This window comes from Gopherus evgoodei, chromosome 5 (genome assembly GCF_007399415.2).
Source record: "Gopherus evgoodei ecotype Sinaloan lineage chromosome 5, rGopEvg1_v1.p, whole genome shotgun sequence".
NCBI classification, from domain to species: domain Eukaryota; kingdom Metazoa; phylum Chordata; order Testudines; family Testudinidae; genus Gopherus; species Gopherus evgoodei.
The window spans coordinates 78,251,821-78,273,753 of record NC_044326.1 but is presented as its reverse complement, the minus strand read 5'-3'; the positions used below and the strand labels follow the sequence as shown (position 1 = coordinate 78,273,753).

At 36.2% G+C, this 21,933-nt stretch overlaps 1 protein-coding gene across 3 annotated transcripts in view; it reads right to left on the bottom strand.

Moving 5' to 3' along the window:
• The window catches only part of FSTL5 (follistatin like 5), a 578,464-nt gene that overhangs the window by 75,498 nt on the left and 481,033 nt on the right, over window positions 1-21,933 (bottom strand). For 2 of the 3 annotated variants that reach the window (XM_030564448.1, XM_030564449.1), the window contains exons 11-12: window positions 6,484-6,510; window positions 2,409-2,527 (exon numbers count right to left, since the gene is read on the bottom strand). In XM_030564448.1, coding sequence (XP_030420308.1) covers window positions 2,409-2,527; window positions 6,484-6,510 — 146 coding nt within the window. The remainder of the gene's footprint in view (window positions 1-2,408; window positions 2,528-6,483; window positions 6,511-21,933) is intronic. The other variant, XM_030564450.1, reaches the window with a different exon arrangement.

Genomic DNA, 21,933 nt, shown 5'->3' with positions numbered 1-21,933 from the left:
GCTGGAAAGAAAAAAAACAGAGCAAGTTTGGGATGCCACTGATCCAAATATGGATGCAAGCAACCAAATAAGGCTTCAATCCAGCAAAGTACTTAAGCACATACCTAACTTTGAAGATGTGAGTAGTCCCATTGATGTGAATAGTCCCATAAATGTTAAGCACCTGTATAAATGCTTTGCTGGATTGAGGCTCAACAGAATGAGTGCCAATAAAATCTTAGTATACACTTGGTGGGAACCTACATTTTCCCTCATTAAAATGTAGACATCTAATTTACTGAACAGAGTGGTCACAGCTACCAAAGAGCCCTAAATATGAGTTTAAGGAGTGTTGGAGCATTACCTCAGAAAGGTATTAAAAAAAGATTAATTCAAGGAGCTGTGCATATGCTTCCACTGAAGGGCTCATATTTAGAAGGCTTTGTAAAAAAACACAGCATGGTTACTTGTAGACATATCAAAGAATTAAATAATGGAAATTTATCCATGGTAGGGCAAAAATATATGCATAGCTATAAAAGTAGATATAACTAAACTCCTACCCAGTAAAGCTCTCTGGCGAAGGAAGCGGGAAGAAAGAATAACTGAGAATGCATGACATGAATCCTTACCAGTCAATGAGCACAAGCTGAAAGTTGATGAAATCTGACACTACACCAAAATTGAATTTTTATTTAGAGCAAACCCAGAGCTTTTTCCAAAGAGGTATGGGAAAGATAACAACTGACTCCTTTGCAGAGTATATCTAAAGTTCCTGCTCAATGACTTATTTAGAGTAGCACACTGCTGCTGTCTTGATATTAAGAGTGTATATAGAGAATTCTGTTATATCCATGTTTCAATCCTTCTTCTAGGAAGAAAATAATCTCAATGGACTTCTATTTGTCCTATTACACTCCAGAATCTTTCACTGAAAATCAAACCCTTTTTCTTGGACAGGGAAGAGAAGAGTAGTTTAACAAGTATTTGTAAAAACAAAAACAAACAACAATAAAAACAAACCAAAACACACACACCAAGGTAGCTGTCTGAATACTCTCATGTTTCTTTCTGCAAGTAAAAGTCCCCATTAACCTGCCTATTCAAGGGAAGAAAAAGTCAGTCTTCTGATGTATGTGAAGCACTATCATTGACATTAATGGAGGTGACCCAAACATTCAAGGGCAAAATCTACTGCCCTCTCCTTTTAAAATATGTAACCCTGTGCTATCTTATAATTTTATACATAAACCAAGATACATTCTACAGAGACACCAAGTTTGTTCCTTATTGAAAGAAAAGAGTCACTCTCTAACATTTCCTTGGCTTAATTAGAATGTTATTTTGAAAATGGAAAGCTACAAAAAAGAAATAAGATTTTTTTCATTAAACTTACTTATCCAGATTATTAATCATTTTGAAGATCATTAAATTCTTAAACAAAGCACAGGACACATTTAAAATAGACTATTCTCATTTTCACTTTAACCCAATAACATTTTCAGAGATTTCTTAAATAATCAGCTTTTGAATTAACCATCCATGAAGAAAGGTCTTGGGCTTATTTTTGGCTGTCAACCTAATTTAACTTAAGCAGCACAAATCAAGGCATGATTAGCTGCCGAAAGTATAATTATCCACAGTAAAAATATATCTTGCTGTTGTGTATTGCATAATATGACTTCTCTAATGACAGCTGAAGAGGCAAATTCCATAGGGATAGTTCTGCCTCTTTTTTTTTTATTTATTTCACTTAAATGTACTTTTGGTAATTGGAAAACATTGCATGGGGGATTGCTCATGGATTGTTAGACTGAGTTTTTCATCTAAAGCTCCATCAGTCAAATCCAGTCCAGATGTGCAGTGAGAAAGTTATTACTGTTTGAAGGCTTTATAATGGAATATACAAAATGAGTTAATTTAGATAGGAGCACACAAGTGCTCCTATCAAAAGTGCCCATCACCCCAGTCAATAAGAGAATGAGTGGACATGGAGACTAAACTATTGTTTACAGAGTGCTTTTCAAACACACACAAAAATTGAACACAGAGAAATGGATGAAACTGGGTACAACACCATTCATTGCAGAGAGATGCAACTGCTTACACCAACTCCACAGTAAGAGATTCTCTTCTGATGTTAACTGTCTCCATTGACTATGACAATTTACACCAGCAGAGGTCTCTGATCTATAGAGCTAACAATCTAATTTAGACAAATAAAATAAAATGGAGAACAATACAAACAGTTCAGCATTGAGGCACATTGGTTTGTAACAATTACCTGCTCCAGTAGACATGTAGAAAATTTCACTTTCCATGGTCATCATCCTGGCACATTTGACCAGCATTAAATTGGCATTTTTCTTTTAAAAGAAAAGAATCATTGAGGAAAAAAAACCCTATAAATAAATTTATAAATTACTTGCCTGAAACCCGAGGAGTTTTTCACTGGGCTTAATATGTCTCTGAAATTCACATTCTATGGGTTGTATCACTTTGATTCCATCTTCATAAAACACATAGAACATGTTCCCAATTCCCAGACCTTAGGAACAAAAACACATCCAAATGAACAAAATTAGACCCTAAAAAAAAACAACAAAAAACACACAACCATGTTCTCCTTTTGAATACAAGCCCTCACCATATCACTGTGCCATATCACTGGCATGAGATCAATTTATTAATGTGCATGATGTTAATAAAGCTAATCCTATGGGATCTTTTATTGTTTAGCTAAAACAAACAAACAAAAAACCACCTTGACATTATTCAGGATTTCACATTGGGTTTTTCCCACCAGGAGTAAGCCAGTGGGCTTCATGAACACAGACTTGGAAATAACAAGGAGTTCTTCAGGCACCTTAGAGACTAACAAATTTATTTGGGCATAAGCTTTTGTGGGCTTGAGCCCATTTCATCACATGCATGAAGTGAAAAATACAGGAGCAGGTATAAATACATGAAAGGGTGGGGGTAGCTTTACCAAGTGCGAGGTCAGTCTAGCGAGATAAATCAATTAACAGCGGGATACCAAGGGAAGAAAAACAACTTCATTAATGAAAATGATCATGTAATTTTTTTTCCATTGGGATCAAATAAAAATAAATTCCACATATTTTTCACTTTTCCTTTTCTGAGGGATGAGTTCAAATAATTTCTATAAAACATTAACAGAAATGTCCTGATTTTTAATTATTCATTATTATATATTATATCACATTTCTTTCAGTATTGTAAAAAAGATATTCTCTATTACATTTTACTGGAAATCATGGTGGAAGAAGAGGGGGCCTACTTTAATGCTAATTTGAACAAACACAAATGTTTATCCACTGTACAATCATAGAAATGTAGATCTGGACAGGACCGTGAGAAGTCATCTAGTCCAGCACCCTGTGCTGAGATAGGACCAAGTATACCGAGACCATTCCTGACAGATTAACTTGTTTTTAAAAATCTCCAGTTTCAGGGATTCAACAACATCCCTTGGAAGCTTATTCCAGTGCTTAACTATATTTATAGTTCGAAAGTTTTTCCTAATATCTAACCTAAATCTCCCTGATGCAGGTTAACAGTATTACTTCTTGTTCTACTTTTAGTGAACATGGAGAACAACTGATCGCTGTCCTTTTAATAAATGTAGTAGAAGACTGTTATTAGGTGCCTTCCCCGGTTTTCTTTTCTCAAGGCTAAATATGCCCAGTTTTACCTTGCCTCCAAAGTTAGGTTTTCTAAATTTTTTTTCTCTCTGAACTCTGTACTCTCTCCAGTTTATCTACATCTCTTCTAAAGTGTGGATTCAGAACTGGACACAGTACTCCCATTGAGGCTTCACCAGTGCCAAATAGACCCCCTGTGTCTTACATACAACACTTCTCCTCCATGAAGTATATTAGCCTTTTTCACAATTGCATCACATTGCTGGCTCACATTCAATTTGTGATCCACTATGACCCCAGATTCTTTACAACAGCACTACTGCCTAGACAGCTATTCCCCTTTCTGTAGTTGTGCATTTGATTTTTTTTTTCCTAAGTCTTCATGGAACTTCATTTTCATTTTCTAATTTGTCAAAGTAATTTTGAATTCTATTCCTGTCCTCCAAAATGCTTGCAACCACTCCCAAATTCTTTTCATCCCACAAATTTTGTTAGTATACTCTGCACTCCTTTATCCAAGTCATTAATGAAAATATTGAATTGTACTGGACCCTGGACACACCCATGTGGAATTAGACACATTCTCCCAGTTTGACAGTGAACCATGATAACTACTCTAAATACAGCCTTTCAACCAGTTGTTATGGGGGACCAAGTGAAAAACCTTACTAAAATTAAGATCACATCTACTGCTCCCCCCATCTCCACTAGGCTCTAACCCTGTAAAAAAAATAAATTAGGTTGGTCTGGAATGACTTGGGCTTGACAAATCCAAGTTGGCTATTCCTTATAACCCTATGTAACCACCCTCTAGGAGGATACAAAATGATTGCTTAATAATCTGGTCCACTATCTTTCCAGGTATTGAAGTTAGCCTATAATAGGCTGATTCTATAATTCTATAATTCCCCAGGTCCTCTTTGTTCCCCTTTTTAAACGTAGATACTATGCCTGCCCTTCTCCAGTTGTCTGGGATCTTACCACATAATTGCTTCAAAGTCCAGACGCATCCATGCTACAACTGTGAGAGCTTGTATTAACTGGACTGTCAGTACTCAACTCCATCAAGGTACAGCAATAAGTAAATATCAGACTTAAAGGAAAGGTAAGTATCATGGGAGTCTTGCAACAGTGCAGAAAGGGAGCAAAGGCATACTTCCTCCTGGTGTTGCCTTTATTGGATGTCTGCTGTCACCACCTTCTTGCCAACCCCAATTCTTGTTAAAGGCACAGGGACTGACCTGAGAATAAGAGAACTGCCATTGGCCTGTGACAGTTTGGGTACAGTCCCCGCTCCACTAATAGCAGGCCATAAAAGGGTCTAGGACATGTTTACTCTGTTCTCTTCAGTCTACACACTGGTACATTCTTTTTATTATTAACAACTATTGTTACAGAAGCAATAAAAATGTGGTAGGTACTCTGCAATCACAGAAGATGGACAGAGGATCAGGCTTGAAAAGTTTACACTCAGCTTATATTCAGAAGACAAAAAAGGGCCAATAATGTACTCAGTTCTATACAAGACAGGAAATGAGAGAAGCCTTTGATAAAATTGCAAAATAAGCTTCAAGGGTGAAACACATTAGATTCTCAGTCCCCACCAACTGAATCAAGAGCCCTAGTGTGTGACTCTCAGTGTGGTCTTGGAAAATTCACTTGAACTCTCTGGGCCTGATTCCCACGTGGTGTACTTTGGCTTAGCTCCACTGAGGTCACTGAATTGGCAGGTTTATATCAGCTGAGGCTCTGGACCCCGTAAAACGGATGTTGAAAGAACTAGTTAATATCTGTAAAGCACTTTGGTAATATAAAGAATATGTGCTAAATTTCATTTTGTAATTAGGCCAGTTCCAAGTCAAATGTTATATTTTGAACTTTGATTTCTTTGGAACAGAAAATTCAATCACAAAAAATGTATTTGATTGCCACCCATCAACACCTACTGTGGCAAAAGAGCACTCTAGTACAGAGCAAAATCTGTGAGAAATTCAGCTACCATGAGTCTTTCATTGAAAGTAATTGGAAAAAAAAACAAACTTCACATTTATGGAAATATTTAAAAGTTTCCCTATAACTTTAAGTGAATATAGCACTAGTCAGAGTTAAGAATAAGGGGTCATATTAACACTTCTGCTTCAACATTTTCGCTTGTGTCTAGATATTGCTCTGATAAGTCATATTAAAGCACAGAACTCAGATCCAGCAAAATACCTATCATTGGAAGTAAACCTTAGATGACAACAGTGTTCTAAACTGCACAAACATCTGATACTGCTTATGTCATAAAATGTATCCCACAGAGAAGTTTCCAATAGGTCATGAAATTTCCCCCTGGAGTCACATCTTTTATATCAAGAAGAAACTGCTTTGTCTCATTAATTAATTAACCAATCAGAATTCTCTATTATTCTGGAAACTGCACAAGATGATACTCTTGACAAATGATTCACACCATGTGGTCAAAATTCTAACTACAGATAGGCTGAATGGCTGAAAGATTTATAACATCAAAGGGACAAGTTAAGAGCAAAGCAACAGCCTGGATTTTCAACTCTAACTCTGAGTTTCCTTGCTCCTATGCATTTAACCCTTAATTTTACACAAATGTAGGTCAAATACAAACAATAAAAAAGTTGTTGTAAATAATTCATTTGACTCAAAATAAAGAAAATCAGTTGACAATGGCATATTTACATAAAGGCATTAAAATACCATGATATTTTACAAAAAAAAACCCCAACCCTGCAAATTACTAGAACTACTGACTGCTAACAAGTAATGTAATAGGCACAAAAGAAAAAAATATCATAGTATAGAAAAAATAATGTGTTAGTACCTTCCTCTCGCCACAATATGTTTGCAACTGCAGCATGTAAGAGAGAGAAAGAACAGAAGAGACAAATGAACAAGAAAAAAAAACGTGAAATGGTATATCAGTCTCTGAAATAATTATGATGCTATATTTTCTGGCTCATAAACTAAAGAACTTATATATACAAAATACATAGAATTTACCAAAAAGTTTCATATCAAACTATTGTACTTCAAAATGGGAAAAACAATGACTTATCCATGCTTCTTGTTGATGTTTTTTTGCAATTAACATTTCTACTCTTTTATTAATAAGAGTGTGTTTAATATTCCATTACTAACAACAAATCTCAAGTTTATGTTCATAGAAATATAGATAAGATTATATCTGAAGATAATTTTCATCTTCTGTTTTTAGTGAAAATAATGACATTTGAAGAATTATTCATTTTAGAAAAAAGTGATGAGAGACAAACACGTTTAAGAACATATTTATAAGAGGCACTTAAAAATCATTCTTACTTCTATACTTCTGTAACATGAGACCTGATCCTTCAAAGTTAATGGTATGTTTGCCATTGATAGGCGGGCTGCGATCAATCCAGCAAGGATCAAATTATTGCGTCTAGTCTAGATGTGATAAATCGACCCAAGTGCTCTCCTGTTGACTCCTGTACTCCAGCGCCACGAGAGGCGCAGGCAGAGTTGACAGGCAGAGTACTGCAGTGCCGCGAGACATGCAGGCAGAGCTATTCACGTAGCTGAAGTTGCGTAACTTAGATCAACTCCCCTTTGCCCCCCAGCGTAGACCAGCGCTTTGTGGGACAAACACACATGAATTGTGAGTTACATTTGCATGACATCATTAGCCATATTTGAAATTCTTGTTTTTTGTGTCTGGATTTTAGACATGAGGTAGAGAAAAATTTATTATATAAATTCTGCTACCTCTTCCATTTGGGGGGATAGAATGTATATATATACATATATATACAATATAACTATATATTTCTAAATATTTAAAGAACAAGCTGCAGTGGAAGAAACTAATCAAACACACAGACACTTTGAAAAATAATTGTCCTCACAAATACATACAAATTTTAAGGAAAAGGAACAGAACATGCAGGGGAGGGATAACTCAGTGGTTTGAGCATTGGCCTATTAAACCCAGGGTTGTGAGTTAAATCCTTGAGGTCAAGTATCAGACAGGTAGCCATGTTACTCTGGATCTGTAAAAAGTGACAAAGAGTCCTGTGGCACCTTATAGTATAAGCTTTTGTGGGTGAATACCCACTTTGTCAGACACATGTACATGCATCTGACAAAGTGGGTATTCACCCACAAAAGCTTAAGATCCAATACATTTGTTAGTCTATAAGGTGCCACCGGACTCTCAATCCCACTTAGGGATCTGGGGCAAAATCAGGTCTTGGTCCTGCCAGTGAAAGCAGGGGGCTGGACTCAGTGACCTTTCAGGGTCCCTTCCAGTTCTATGAGATAGGTATTTCTCCATATATTATTATTATTTTGTTATTAAGAAAGAGAGAGCACAAGGTTTTATAAGCCCCTGGAGAATGCCATTACACTTTTTGCTAATTTCATGATTCAGAGGCTCGGAAAACATGTCAGTTGTATTTTTCCTATTATCTTTTTGCCTGCCTCCACATTGCGTTTCACAAACTGTCTCTCTTAGTAGTACTGACTTTCTGTATGACCTTAGCCATAGTACTTAAACACACTGTCTTTCAATTTCCCCATCCACACTAGAGGAGGAGAACATTTATCCACATTCAGCACTTTCAGATCTATGGATGAAGTTTTCTATATAAGTGTAAATTAGAAATAGCAATAGTGAAATGCAGCACTATTGAATTTTGGAATCAAAGCTTCACTCTTCTATATGAGAGCATACATTATAAAGATATTACTGGATTAATGTTTATTAGCTTTATAACTGTTTAATTGTTGTGCCTTTGTTAACTGCCCCTTGTGTGTATAGTAACGTCAAACTCCCAACACTGTATTATCTTCAAGATGTGACCCATTGATGTGTTATACACTACAGATGGCTAATAATAATTGTGGTCCTGATTCTGCCACCTTTTATTCACATTATGACATTTCTATATAAGGGGGCAGATCCTTCTCAGTTGGTTTAAATTGTAACAGAGTCACTGGAACCAAAATTGAGTCACAGCAATTTAAAATCTATTTGTATATTCGCTCAATTATTTATTTTTATATTTGCTCTTTTGAAGTCAGGTTGGCTTCCTATTTCAAAAAGAGATTGACGTCAGTGGAGTTATGACAATTTACACCAGCTCAGGATCTGTCCCTAAGTGTCACTGAAAGTAGCAGGATACCATCTGCAGAGTAAATTACTACCCAGCAACAATGAGGAGGGCAGAACCGGACTCTATGCTTACAGCACAAAATGAGCTAGGCTTGCAGTGTGATATTACATTGGCAATCACAAACACGGTAGTTAATATGCCTCTGATAGTGTAAGGTACAATACTTTTTACTTGGCTACTCATGTGTAAGCAATTTGGCTGTTCTGCTAAATGATATTTCTTTTGTCCTTGTGTAAAAGGGTTTAACAGTTTGCAGATCTAGTCCTTTTGCTATAAACTGCATTCATGTAGGGATGGAATTAGCTTGGTGTCTTATTGATTGATTCTCTTTGTGAAGAAAGAAACCAACTTGACATAAAAAGAGCAGAGAGAGAGAGAGTGTATGTGTATAAACAACTGAAAGGGTATAAAACATAGATTTTTAAATTGGGGTATGCTTAGCGGTTTGAGCATTGGTCTGCTAAACCCAGGGTTGTGAGTACAATCCTTGAGGGGATCACTCAGGGATCTGGGGCAAAATCAGTACTTGGTCTTGCTAGTGAAGGCAGGGGGCTGGACTCAGTGACCTTTCAAGGTCCCTTCTAGTTCTAGAAGAAAGGATATCTCCATTAATTTAATATTAAATTTATTTAATTTACTTCAAACAATGGAGAGAAAAAGGTTGAATTTAGATTTTTTTTCTACTTAAAAGAAAATTTTCAATTAGATAATCATAGTCTTGCTGCTATAGAGCCAGCATCCCCTTTTCTGCACAGGAAGGTGAGAGCTGGTGGTACCCATAAAGAGAAGGAAGTACAGCCAATAAAGCATTACCCTTCCCTTTAACTCCTTAGAAGCCCCTCTTTGCAAACAACCTGCAGTGTAGCCTCACGTGCAGGGTAAACCAGCATGAAGGAGGGGGTGGGAGGTGAAAAAAAAACTAAACACTCTACATGTCATGCACCCCTAGTAACTCAATCTTTCCAAGAAAACACAAACATAGTAGTTAACACCCCAGCATTTAACTGCCCTTTATACATCTGCAGCAGGGTAGGGCACAAATAGGGATTCAGAGAGCAGCATGGATGAGCAGGGTGTCCTTGCAGATGCACTAGGATAGTTTGGCTGGAGACGATTATGCATGAACTTTCAGTACATGCAGCATTTTGGGGCTCAATTTCCCTATGTAATGTTATGCAGGGTCTCACTGCAAGACTCAAAAGCTGTCTCCCTAGAGCAAATTGGAGGGATTTTTAAAAAAAATTAGTTTTCCTCTCTAAAGATTTTCTTAAGGAAGGACAGCATGTGATCCAAATGTATTCAAGGACTCCTGCACTGAGCTGTAACTCCTGCATTTGAACAATAAAAAGGTGGAAGTGGAAGCATGAGATAAAAGAAAATTAAAATCATTCCCCCAATTATTTCAACATGTGAGGACATGGCACTAACAAATGCATGACCTCTAAGACATTCAATACAGAATACGAATAATCTGGTTAATACAAAATGAAACATATGGTTTCTAGACTTGTCATACAAGACAAAAAATGAAGAAAGGAAAAAAAATCCCTCAGCTTTAGAAAAACTGACTTACTAGCTGGAAAATACCACAACAAACCTGATAAAATGTAGTGGGAAGAAGATTTTGCATTTCTTTTTGAAACTGCAGCTTGGATGTGAAATACAGATTTCACAGATTTTAAGAGCAGAACATTATCACCATCTAATCTAACCTCCTGGATAACACAGGCCAAAGACACTGACTCGATAATTTATGCATTAAAGTCCATAAAAATATGTTATAGCTCAAATAGAAGTTAAGGAAGATATTTAGTCCTGATATAAAGATTCCAATAACGGAGGATCCACCACATCTGCACTACAGATGGAAGGCACTACAAGGTACATACCCTTCAGATTCTATTTTTTAATAAAAACTAATCACTCAGTCATACCCCAATACTCAACTCTTGCATTTTTTTTAAGCTCAGGATGGAAAAAATGCATGATTATTATAGGTAATCTCATATATGAAAACTGTATTAAAATAGAGAATTATCATGTTCCAGGCATATCTTTTTTGGGTCAAGAAATGCATTATGTAATGCATTAGGATTGCTTCTTATTAAACAGTTAATATTTACAATAGTAATACTGGTCAAGATCCAAAACTTTTCCCCTTGAACAAGAAGTGTTCTTAATATAATCAGAAACCTCCGCAAATAGTCCAGAGAAGCTGTGAATGGCTAGCAAAACACATATATTCAGTATTTACAAAAGATGATATAAGTAAAGAAAATGCAGTGTAACTACAAATTATAAATATATTTCTATGCTTTTGTGGTGGGCACCATTTTACCAATCCCTGACCATAAATTACTAACATGCATTTTTAAAACCTATCTTTCAGTTGTTCAGCCTTTTATTCAACCTTATTCTCCTTCTTTGGTGGCCACTGCTCTTTCTCTCTTTATGGAAGGCAGCTATACAGCTCTCATAAATATACCATTAGCATTTCACAGATTGTCTGAGATGAATCTTACATCATGCAGCTTTTTGTACCCTTTGAAGAGAAAAAAAAATAACATGCTACTTCTAGGAGAGGGTGCTAGAACATTGTTCTCAAAATGAAGTCTCCTGTATCCTACTACATTGTGCTGCCACCAAACTATTGTCATTATAGTCACTCCGCCATAAGAGATCCTTAAAACAACCAAAATACAAACTTCAAATGATGTGCCACATTGTCAGGGTGGCACCCTCTTGTGGCCCCTCCAAACACAATTAATCCCACTGTGGACCAGGGCTGGTATATATCTCTATTTTGATAAGGTCCAGTGTAGTGGTGCGTTGGCTTGCTAGCCAGAGTACCCCTCAGTCCTACGACTTTCAGGGCATAAATATTAAAAGGTAATCAGAAATACAATAAACTTGATTCAAAACAGGGTCAACCCACAAACCTTTGGTGCCCCACCCCCTTTCATTCAGGGCTGGTCTTCTAATCAGTCTGTTCTTCTGCCAATGACCTTGTGCCTCACCCCTTCCACTCTATTGGGTCTGGTCAACCTTTCTAGGAGGTCAGATCTGGCTGAGAAGCAAAATCTATCTCAAGGCTGCAACCAGGCTTCTCTTCCATTAGGAGAGGCCTTACCCTCCTTCCTCATCAACAGTGAATTAGGCTGGTTCTCTTTCTTTTAGCTCTCCTTTCCACATTGGCTACAGAGGTAGTGGGGTAGGACCATATGGATTCTCAGGCTTTCACCAACCCTTTCATTAGCAGTGGAGAGCTTGTCTGCATCCTTAAAGCCCTCACTGCCAGTATGGGACTTCTCTGCCCCATCACATGATATTACAATGTCCTAATTTTCTTCTTTACATTGAAATGGTAGAGGATGGAAACAAATGATGAGATCTTTCTTCTTGTTTTTCATGCAACTTGAAATTCAACAATTTTGCAGTTGAATTAACAATTTCCTTTTGCCGACATAACTGGATCATCATATTTCCAACAATCAATAAGCTGTATATTATGTTTCAGAAGAAAACACAGGGTGAGGCCACTAAGAATCAGAAAAAAGTCACTTGTTTTGTATAAAAATGCTCTTTCATGTTTTCCAAAGAACAGTTTTACCTCTTGACTCACATGCTTCAATGGCCAACATCTAAAAAGCAGCTGATGACCTTTATCTATTAGCTTTTATCTTCACTGAAGTATTGTCATTTTTTTTCTGGACCTATATTATGCAGCTTGTGGTTAAATAAGCTTTTGTTCCGTCTCCACTGGTTTTTCTAATCACAGGGCTAAACAAAATATTTCAGTAGCGTTTTGTTGCTTTGGTTCTACTGTAGACTAAGTGGAAATCAATTGAAAGCTTAAGCTTAGAAAAGTTTCTAGAATCACTATGGTGGCTGAACATTTTAATTCAAAACAGCCTCATAAAAGTGTGTGTGGGGGGAAACCCTACAAAAAATACACCAAATTCTTTTCTTGGTTTGCATACTAATCTAGTAAGAAATAAATTGTTTCAACATTGCCATTATGATATTAAATTAACAGGTTTCAAACTGAGCATCTATTTGTGGAAACTTGGCAAGTGGAGAAAAAACAATGATCTCTCCTGACACCTTATGAAATACAACTCAAACTCAAATTTCTGGATCTCTAACTCCTCAAAATGCCTTTCTATTGTTTGCATTTATTAAGAATATATTAACTGACAAATTGATGGTGAATCAACAGTTTCATTTTGCAGGAATTCGTCCATAATTTTTATTATGTCAATACACATCCTGTTTCTTTATCCCCCTTATTAGAGACTATCCCAAAAGTTCCTCAGCCTAGTATTATTAATATCAATAGATCGATTGATAGATACATGCACACTAGAGCCACAACATGGGTAACCTCCTTTTGCATTAACCCAACAACCTTGGGTGCCTGGTCAGGATATCCACTGAGAATTCCTCCTACTGACTCTGCTGCTGCTCAAGGATAGGAAGGGGATTCTGTAGAGTTGGCTTCTAATGGCAGTAATTCCAAACATTTTCATTAATTGTGATCATGAGTTCACACCACATGAATTTCAATTTAAAGGCTGGATTCAAAACCCATCAGGTTTCATTTGGTTCCCTGCTGACCATTTAAACCCACACAGTTTGCAATATTTCTGAATGAACTTGATTTGAGTTTTGGCTTAGTCATGAAACCAGAAACCAGGTGATAAATTTGCATATATTTGGTTTTGTGTGTGTGGGTGTTATCTTCAGATAGTGTAACCAAGTATAACAAAGATGTCATTTCAGTTATAGTGGTGCATATTATGACACACATAATCTTGCTGTCAAGAGATTAAATATTCACATCTTTTAGTGAACCTGATTTTTCAGAGGTAAAATAGATCTGATGCTCGTCACTGATATTAGTCAGCAATACACTGCTCTCTTTTATTTACATTTGTAAGTGCTGGCAGTGGGTTCATATGGCTTGTGATTGGTGGTTATGACAAATTAAACAGAACATTTATAATTTTGCTCACAGTGTTAGCCACCCCAATACAACACTATAATAGTAATGACTGCAGACACTGGCTACAGGTTGCCTTTTCAGACTATTTTCTTCTGAAAAATATGAATAGCTGCCCTTATGTCATGCATGAGGATCCTGGTTTCTGTTCCTAACTCTGTCTCAGACTTCCTATGCGATACTGGGTAAGTTTCTTAATCCGTGGTTCAGGTTTCCCATAATACTTTCTTAAATTATGTGTTTCTGAATTTCCTCATTACCATTTAGTTTCCCCTTTTTGGAATTTTGGGTAAACTTAATAGTGATATCAGATCCTAATTCAGATTTTCTCAGTACTCATTGTCTACCAATGTTATGGTCAAATACTGCTCTTCATCCACGGTGAAACTCATATTAATATAAATGAAATATTCATGTGTGGGCTCATACAACATATGGCCCTAAAGATTCATTTCTAGGTATGTTTCAGGCCTGTCTCCATAGTACTGTATAAATGAGTACAGACATGGTAAGTGAATTTTAGGAAGGCAGTTGCAGTACACTTTTACTGCTCTCTATTATAGCTATAAGAGTAATTGTTGAGAAATAATGTCATTTTGGGGGAGAGACATTCTCTGCTTGATTCACATGGTGATAACCCTCATAGACAACAGCTGTACACAGATATACACCCATCAAGAAGAAACCATATCCCTAATGGTATAATTTGTTCTGGTACTTCTTAAAAAAACCACAATACTCCTAAGTGATAGGGACAATGTTGCGTCATTAATAATTCTTGGTACTGGAATAAAACAATGCACCTTTTCAAAAAGAACCATGATTTATTTCAATTGGTATTCATGTAATAGACTATATCTGACAAAGTAAGCCTGACTCTTTTGTTCTATTAGCATCATCTCAGATTTAAGAGAAAAAAAATGAGGCTGCTCTCTCTTCATGTGATACATGCTTGATTTCATCTTGGGGTATATTAAAACCAATTATCTAACATCTATTGTCCTGACTAATTATTAAGCTTTTACTTATCAGTTAAAATGTCACAACTGCTGGATTACTTCCTCTAATTATATTGCTCAGAGGAGAAGGTTGTTTGATTTTAATTTTTCATAATTATATTTTGAGATAGTGTAACAAAGCATAGCAAAGATGACATTTTAGTGATAGGTGTGAACATTATGACACAAATATTTTTTCTGTAAGAGATTAAATACTCACACCTTTCAGTGAAACTGACTTTTCAGGGGTAGGATAGTTCTGGAGTTCATCATAAATGTTTCTAGCTATACACTGCTCTCTTATTTGTTTTCTGTAAGTTCTGGTAGTGATCCAACCTGAATTCCTTTGCCTTAGCACATTAACACACATATAATGTACATGAAAATAATCTGAAAGTTTATCCTTATTTAAGCTTTGAATACCCGCCATAAAATGAAATGCCAGAGTAAATTATCTGCAAAGAAATTAGGTAAATAGGTATCACTGAGTATGAGAGTCGACAGGGAGATTCCATTAAAGGTGCATAAAGCCTTGCAGGGAAACTTTAGGCAATAAATCATAGCCAAAAAGCTTTTAGTCTTATTCCAAATTCTAGGTAGCGGAGATGCCCGGTTGCTTATGATGGCTATAAACCTCTCAAGTCAGTAGTATTCAGATCACATAACCTCTTGTTAGGTGATAAGACTATGACATTACTTCCAAAAAGGCATTGTGTTAGAAATAGATCTATTTAATGGCATGGAAAAGGCATATTATTTTTTAAATACAGCCCCAAGACAAAGAATGCATGAGGTAGATAATTTTCAGCTTCCTCTGGGTGAGTAGATGAAAGGTTTTATAGAAAAAGTTGCTTCATGGAATGTGACTTTGTCACAGTGGATAAAGTGAGTACATGGGAAGCTGTAATTGATATTAAATAATAAAAACTGCTTTATAAAATTTTTATAAGGTCATCAAATATTCTTAAACTGCTTCAGAAATACCATAATGATATTATGTGACAAATTTCTAATTCACTATATTACCAGGTACATCTCTTACATGAAAATTTAGATCTAGGCAGTAAATTAGTTAAAAATAATTAAAGAGAAATTGTTTAATTTAGATCTGACATATGTTTTGTAAAACAAACTTCTAGAAAGTTTGAAAGCAATAGAAATGTTGCCATGATTTAAAAAACAAACTTAAAATCAACTGGTTCCGTTGATTTTTAAAAGAGCACATGTATTTTCATTATCGCCAAGTCCAATATTGCAATATTCAGCGAATGTGCAATGACCCAACAATGAAACTGACCATAAGCAAGTGAAATGTATCTAGTTGCATTGTTAAAACTGAGTGAATAGCAAAAATTTAACAGAAAAAATATTAATATTTTAAACAAAAATCCTTTGTTAATAATTAATTAGTAACCTAGGTAATTTGTTTTTAATACATGACAATAAGTATTGAAAGTGTCCCTTTGGCATACACTTTCTTCTGTCTTTGATGGTCATTCTTTTGCTCTTCTATAGTATACTGCCAGCTTATCTTTTCCTCTCCCTATCTAATCTATTCCACACTTCTAAACATGTGATTAATACTACTCTACTTCTGTAACTTTCTTTTATCTTTCCAACCTGATTTGAGTTTCCACTTAAGACAGATTTCACTGTGCTTCCCAACTTTGCAGTTCTTCTCTCAGAATGCAAATTTCAGTCTTGCTCCTTAGTCATTTATTCAAATATATCTTGGCTGACATTATTTTACTGAACTAAAGCTTGGATATATATTATCCAGTACTGTTACTATCTGAAAGAATCTGTAACTTAACTTTAGGTTAATGAAACTAAAATAGCCCACAGACAGACAAAACCATTTCTGCCTCCTCAATGTTTCATTCTGATATAGTGAATGAAAACCAAACCAAAATGGTCATCCTCTGCATTGTTACCGAGATGTTGTCAACTCAAATTTACTCCCATTCATTAATATTTAATGAATGCCAGTACCTCAGCCAGAGCACCTGGACCCTTTGCCTGGAGTCTTTCAGAACTCAGGTTGACCAGACTGTAATTCTGATAGTAAGAACACATATATTAAACTGAGTCAGCACAGGGCCTGCTGCAGACTTGCGCTCACATAATCTAATCAATTACATACTTATTATGATGGAGGGAGAAGCTGCTCATATCAATGACTTTAATGAGAGGGTTGAGAGCTTCTTGAAATGCAGCTGCATGTACTGCAAACTACGAAAAGAAACAGCTGTCTTATCAGCTGTTGCTGGAGATGATGGACTACTGGAATAAGAATCATGTTCAGAAAACAGTGAGATTAACTGTTCCTTTTAGGAGAAGATGTAGCTTTAACTACACTTGATATCTTTGTTTTAAGCTGAAGGAATTACTTCTAGCTGCTTGATAGTCATTCTATGTCATTTTATTCTCCTCCAGTCCATAACAACAAAGGCCACCTCACAACAACCTATCAGATACAAAACAATAATGTGATGCAGAAGCAAATAAGGCAAACATAATTCTAGACTGTATTAACAAAATTGTCACATGTAAGACATGGTAGCTGTTCCACTATACTCAGCATTGGTGACACTTCAGCTGAAATATTATGTCCAGTTATTGGTGCTATGCTTTTAAAAAAATGTGGACATACTGGAGAGAGTCAGAGGAGAGCAACAAAAATGATAAGAAGGTTAGAAAACCTGATGTGTGAGGAAAAGTATTTTTTTTCTTAAAAGGACATATTTAAGTCTTGAGAAAAGAAGACCAAGGGGACCTAATAATGTTCTTCAAATATGGTAAGGGCTGTCAAAAGGAGAGATCAGTGATCAGTTATTCTCCATGTCCACTGAAGTTAGGACAAGAAGTAATTGGATTAATCTGCTTCAAGGGACATTTAGGTTAGCTATTAGGAAAGGTTCTACTATAGGATAGTAAAGTACAGGAATAGGTTACCAAATGAGGTTGTGGAATCCCCATCATTGGAGATTTGTAAGAAAAGGGTAGACAAACAGCTGTAAGTGATAGTCTAGGTATACTTGGTCCTGCCTCAGTGTGGCAGACATAGACCATATATTTCTATGATTCAATCAAATATGTGCATGTATGTGAGGAGAAAAAAAATATGGCCAGATGGTGCCTAACAAAGATAATTGATCCAAATGATAAATCACAAGGAAAAACTATAAAAAGAGAAGGAAAAATATTCCCTTTTAAGAGCTACTCAAAATCTGCCAGGTTTGTTTTCCGTGGATGTTGGAAAATTTTATAGCATGTTTCATTGTTAGTATTGTTCAATAAATATTTCTATTTTCTTTTGGAAAGAAGTAGGATGATATACACTTATCACATGGATAATTTGCATCAAAGAGTCCCAAAAGAGTTGGCTGAGAAAGGCTGTTGCTCATTTGAATTAATTTTTACATTTTGAAACACCAGAGACATTCCAGAAGACCTGGAAAAGTGCTAATATTGTGCTAATATTAAAAAAGAGCAAGAGAGATGACCTAAGTAACAATACACCAGTCAGCCTGATATAATCCCAGGCAAAATAATGCAAAATCTGATGAGGTCTAATTGATAAAAAATGAAAGGACAGGACTATAATTCATGCCAGCCAACATAGGTTTAAGGCAAATAGGTTTTATCAAAGAAACGAGATTTCATTCTTTGAGGAAATTGCAAGTTTGGCTGATAAAGGTAACTGCAGCATTGTAATACATTGACTTAGTATTGCACAGCATTCTGATTTAAATATTAGCATGCTACAATATATCAAAAGGAAAACTTTAAATGGAATAAGAACTGAATAACAGACAGATCTCAAAAAGTAATAAAGTAGTTGTCAGTGGGGAATCATCATCAAATGGGAACATTTCTAGAGGTATTCCATAGAGATTGGCAGAGTGATAAATAATCATAAAAACAGGGCAATCATACTGCACAATCTTGATTACTTGTTTAACTGGGCCCATTTAAGAAAATGTGTTCTAATATAGCCAAATGCAAAATTATACATGCGGGAACAAGGGATGCAGGCAATCCTTATAGAACAGGGGACCTTAACCTAGAAAGCTATGATTCTGAACAGGATTTAGAGGTCATAACAGGCAACCAACCCCAGTGGGATGCTGTAGCAAAACAGGCTAATGTAATCCTGGGTAACGTAAACAAGGGAGCAGTGAGAGTAGGGATAAGGAAATGATTTTATCTCTGTATACTGCATTGGAGAGACTGATCCAGAAATACTGTGTATACACTTTTGGTGTCCACATTTTAGAAAGGATGTTGAAAAACTGGAGAAGGTGCAGAAAAGGACCACAAAAATCATTTGAGGCTAGGGAAAATGCCAGATAGTGAAAGACTTACAAAATTCAATCCACGCATCTTATCATAGAGACAAGGTGACTTGATTACATAGTATAAATATCTTCATGGGAAGAAAATACCAGAGCTAAAAGTTTCCTTAATCTAGCAGAGAAACGCATAACAAGAACCAATGGATAGAATATAAAGTCAGAGAATTTAAATTAGCAATTAAGCACCTTTTTAAAAAAAAACAACAACAGTCAGGGTGGTTAACCATTGGAACAAACTACCACTACTACTAGACATCTCTTGATTTCTTCAGATTAAGACTTGATGCCTTTCTGAAGGATATGCTTTAGCTAAACACAAGTTAATGGGCTTGATACAGCCATTACTGCATGAAATCTGATTTTCTGTGATTACAGAAGGTGAGACTTGATCTAACTGGTCCCTTCTAGCCTTAAACTTTAAGTAGTTACAGTTTCACTCTGAGCATTGAATTCATTTGAATTTGAAATGCCAAACAAAATAGAATAGAACTGGAAAGCCAACAGGTTTCATTGTTTTTATTGTGAAACTGATGGAACTAGCCCTGATCTTCCTATCCACAATAAGTATCCAAAAGACACTATAGGTGATGGGATAAATGTTGCTCAAGCTTCCCATCCTAATTCAAGCAGATATCTGATATTTTGGGAGATCAGTACCTGCTGGGAATGGGGCCTGGTCAAAAATCTCACACTGAAGTTTGTTTATGATAATTATAGGCATTTTCCAGTTTTGTTACAAAGCTTTCACAAAGCCTGCTTAATTTACCACTAAGGGAGTTTGTGACTAGAAACTGGGATGGGTGATAGGGATGGATCACTTGAGGATTACCTGGTCAGTGCATTCCCTCTGAAGCACCTGGCATTAGACACTGTCAGAAGACAGGATACTGGGTTAGATGGACCTTTGGTCTGATCCAGTATGGCCGTTCTTATGTTTGTATGACCCAAATTCTACTGAAATGAATAGAAAGAATCCTTTTGACTTCATAGGCTTTAGAATGGTTTTGCTTTGCTTCCACCATTGCTCCTGCCTTCTGTTGACCTAAAAAATAATCCACACAGAGAACTAACCTCAAGACCATTGGGATGTCATGTACAAAGTATGATTGAAAAGGTTTTGGCTCTCTAAATTGTGGGGAAATCAAAATGGATTGCTTCAGATGTAAGAAAAAATGTATTCATTGGTATCACTGCATGGATAAAAACTTGTCAGAGTGCACTCTGCTGTAGTTCCTGTATTAAAATAAAACTGGTGTCAGGAATTTGTTTGCTCAGTGAAGTCTACACACTCACATGCTATTTTTCAGTCTATAGAATAAATAATGAATGAAAAAACATAGCTTATGGTCTACATTTAAATATGATTACTGTTAGACAATCATATTGAATGTATGTGCTAGAAATGTTACCTATTTTTGGTGGATAAAAATTTGCTTTGATTGTAGAGTATTTTATTTTAATGTTTAAAGTGGGGGGTTCCTTCCAAAATGGGTTGGGCCATTAGTTTAAGGTCAGAATCTACAAAGCAGGATGCAATGGGTACATACACAAAACTGCATGCACCAATTAACTCCCATTTGTATGCTAAGAATGCATTTTTATACATTATTATAACAATATATATAGTTTATATAGACATACATTAACAAAACTATATTAAAAGATCAATAAGAGGTTGCAAACTCAAGCACTCAAAAGTTAAAAATGTCAGAATTAAGGTTACCCATACAATCTTAATGTGGTCTCCTTGTGTGTACGCACTACGATACAATCTTTAATTTCATGGCCATATACTGTTTTTTCCACACGAACCCCGCCGCATGCAGTGAATCAGCAGCTACTCAATATTTCTTTTCTTCTTCATATTCAATGTATGTCCATAGGCCTTATTTAATATATGCCATCCAACCCCTGAATTGAATAAAAAATATTAATTTCCTCATGGATATTTCTATGGTGTTTTCATTATCGTATGTGAGTGCTTCACAAACATTAATGAATTTAACTTTCAAATATCTTGTGAGATTAAGTTGCAGTATAAATCCAATTTGCGAATGGGGAACTGAGGCACAGAGAGATTAAGGACAAAACTGTGAGACGTGAGCTCAATTTAAATCACCTATGACCTGATTTTTTAGAGTACTTAGCATTATATAGTACAGTATATGTTCAGAGCGCAGCTCTCACTGACTTCAGTTGCAGTTGTGATTGCTCAACACTTTTGCAAATCTGTCCTGAGGTTTTTCATGCTGGGTATCCAGAAAATGAGGAACACACTATTAGTGGCCAACGATGCAGTTTGGATTAAGAGATTTCCCCAGTATCACACAGGAACTCTGTGGCAGAGGCAGGGATAGAATCCGTTTCTCCAGGACAGAATATAACTGCCTCAACCATTAGACTATGCTTTAGCTTTTGCAGTTCTCTGCCACCACACATCTTCCAACATCTGCAACAAATCAGGCAGATGTTCTACAAACAGCAGCCTCCTTCACTACACAATCCTTATTAATTTGTGGAGCACGATCCATCCTTTACACTGAATGAGGCAGGAATCGTCTGGAAAAAATAGTATATAATCATGTCATTATAGAGCAAGGGTGGCCATCCTCTGGCTCCGGAGCCACATGCGGCTATTCAGAAGTTAATACGCGGCTCCTTGTATAGGCACTGACTCTGGGGCTGGAGCTACAGGTGCCAACTTTCCAATGTGCCAGCGGGTGCTCACTGCTCAACCCCCGGCTCTGCCACAGGCCCTGC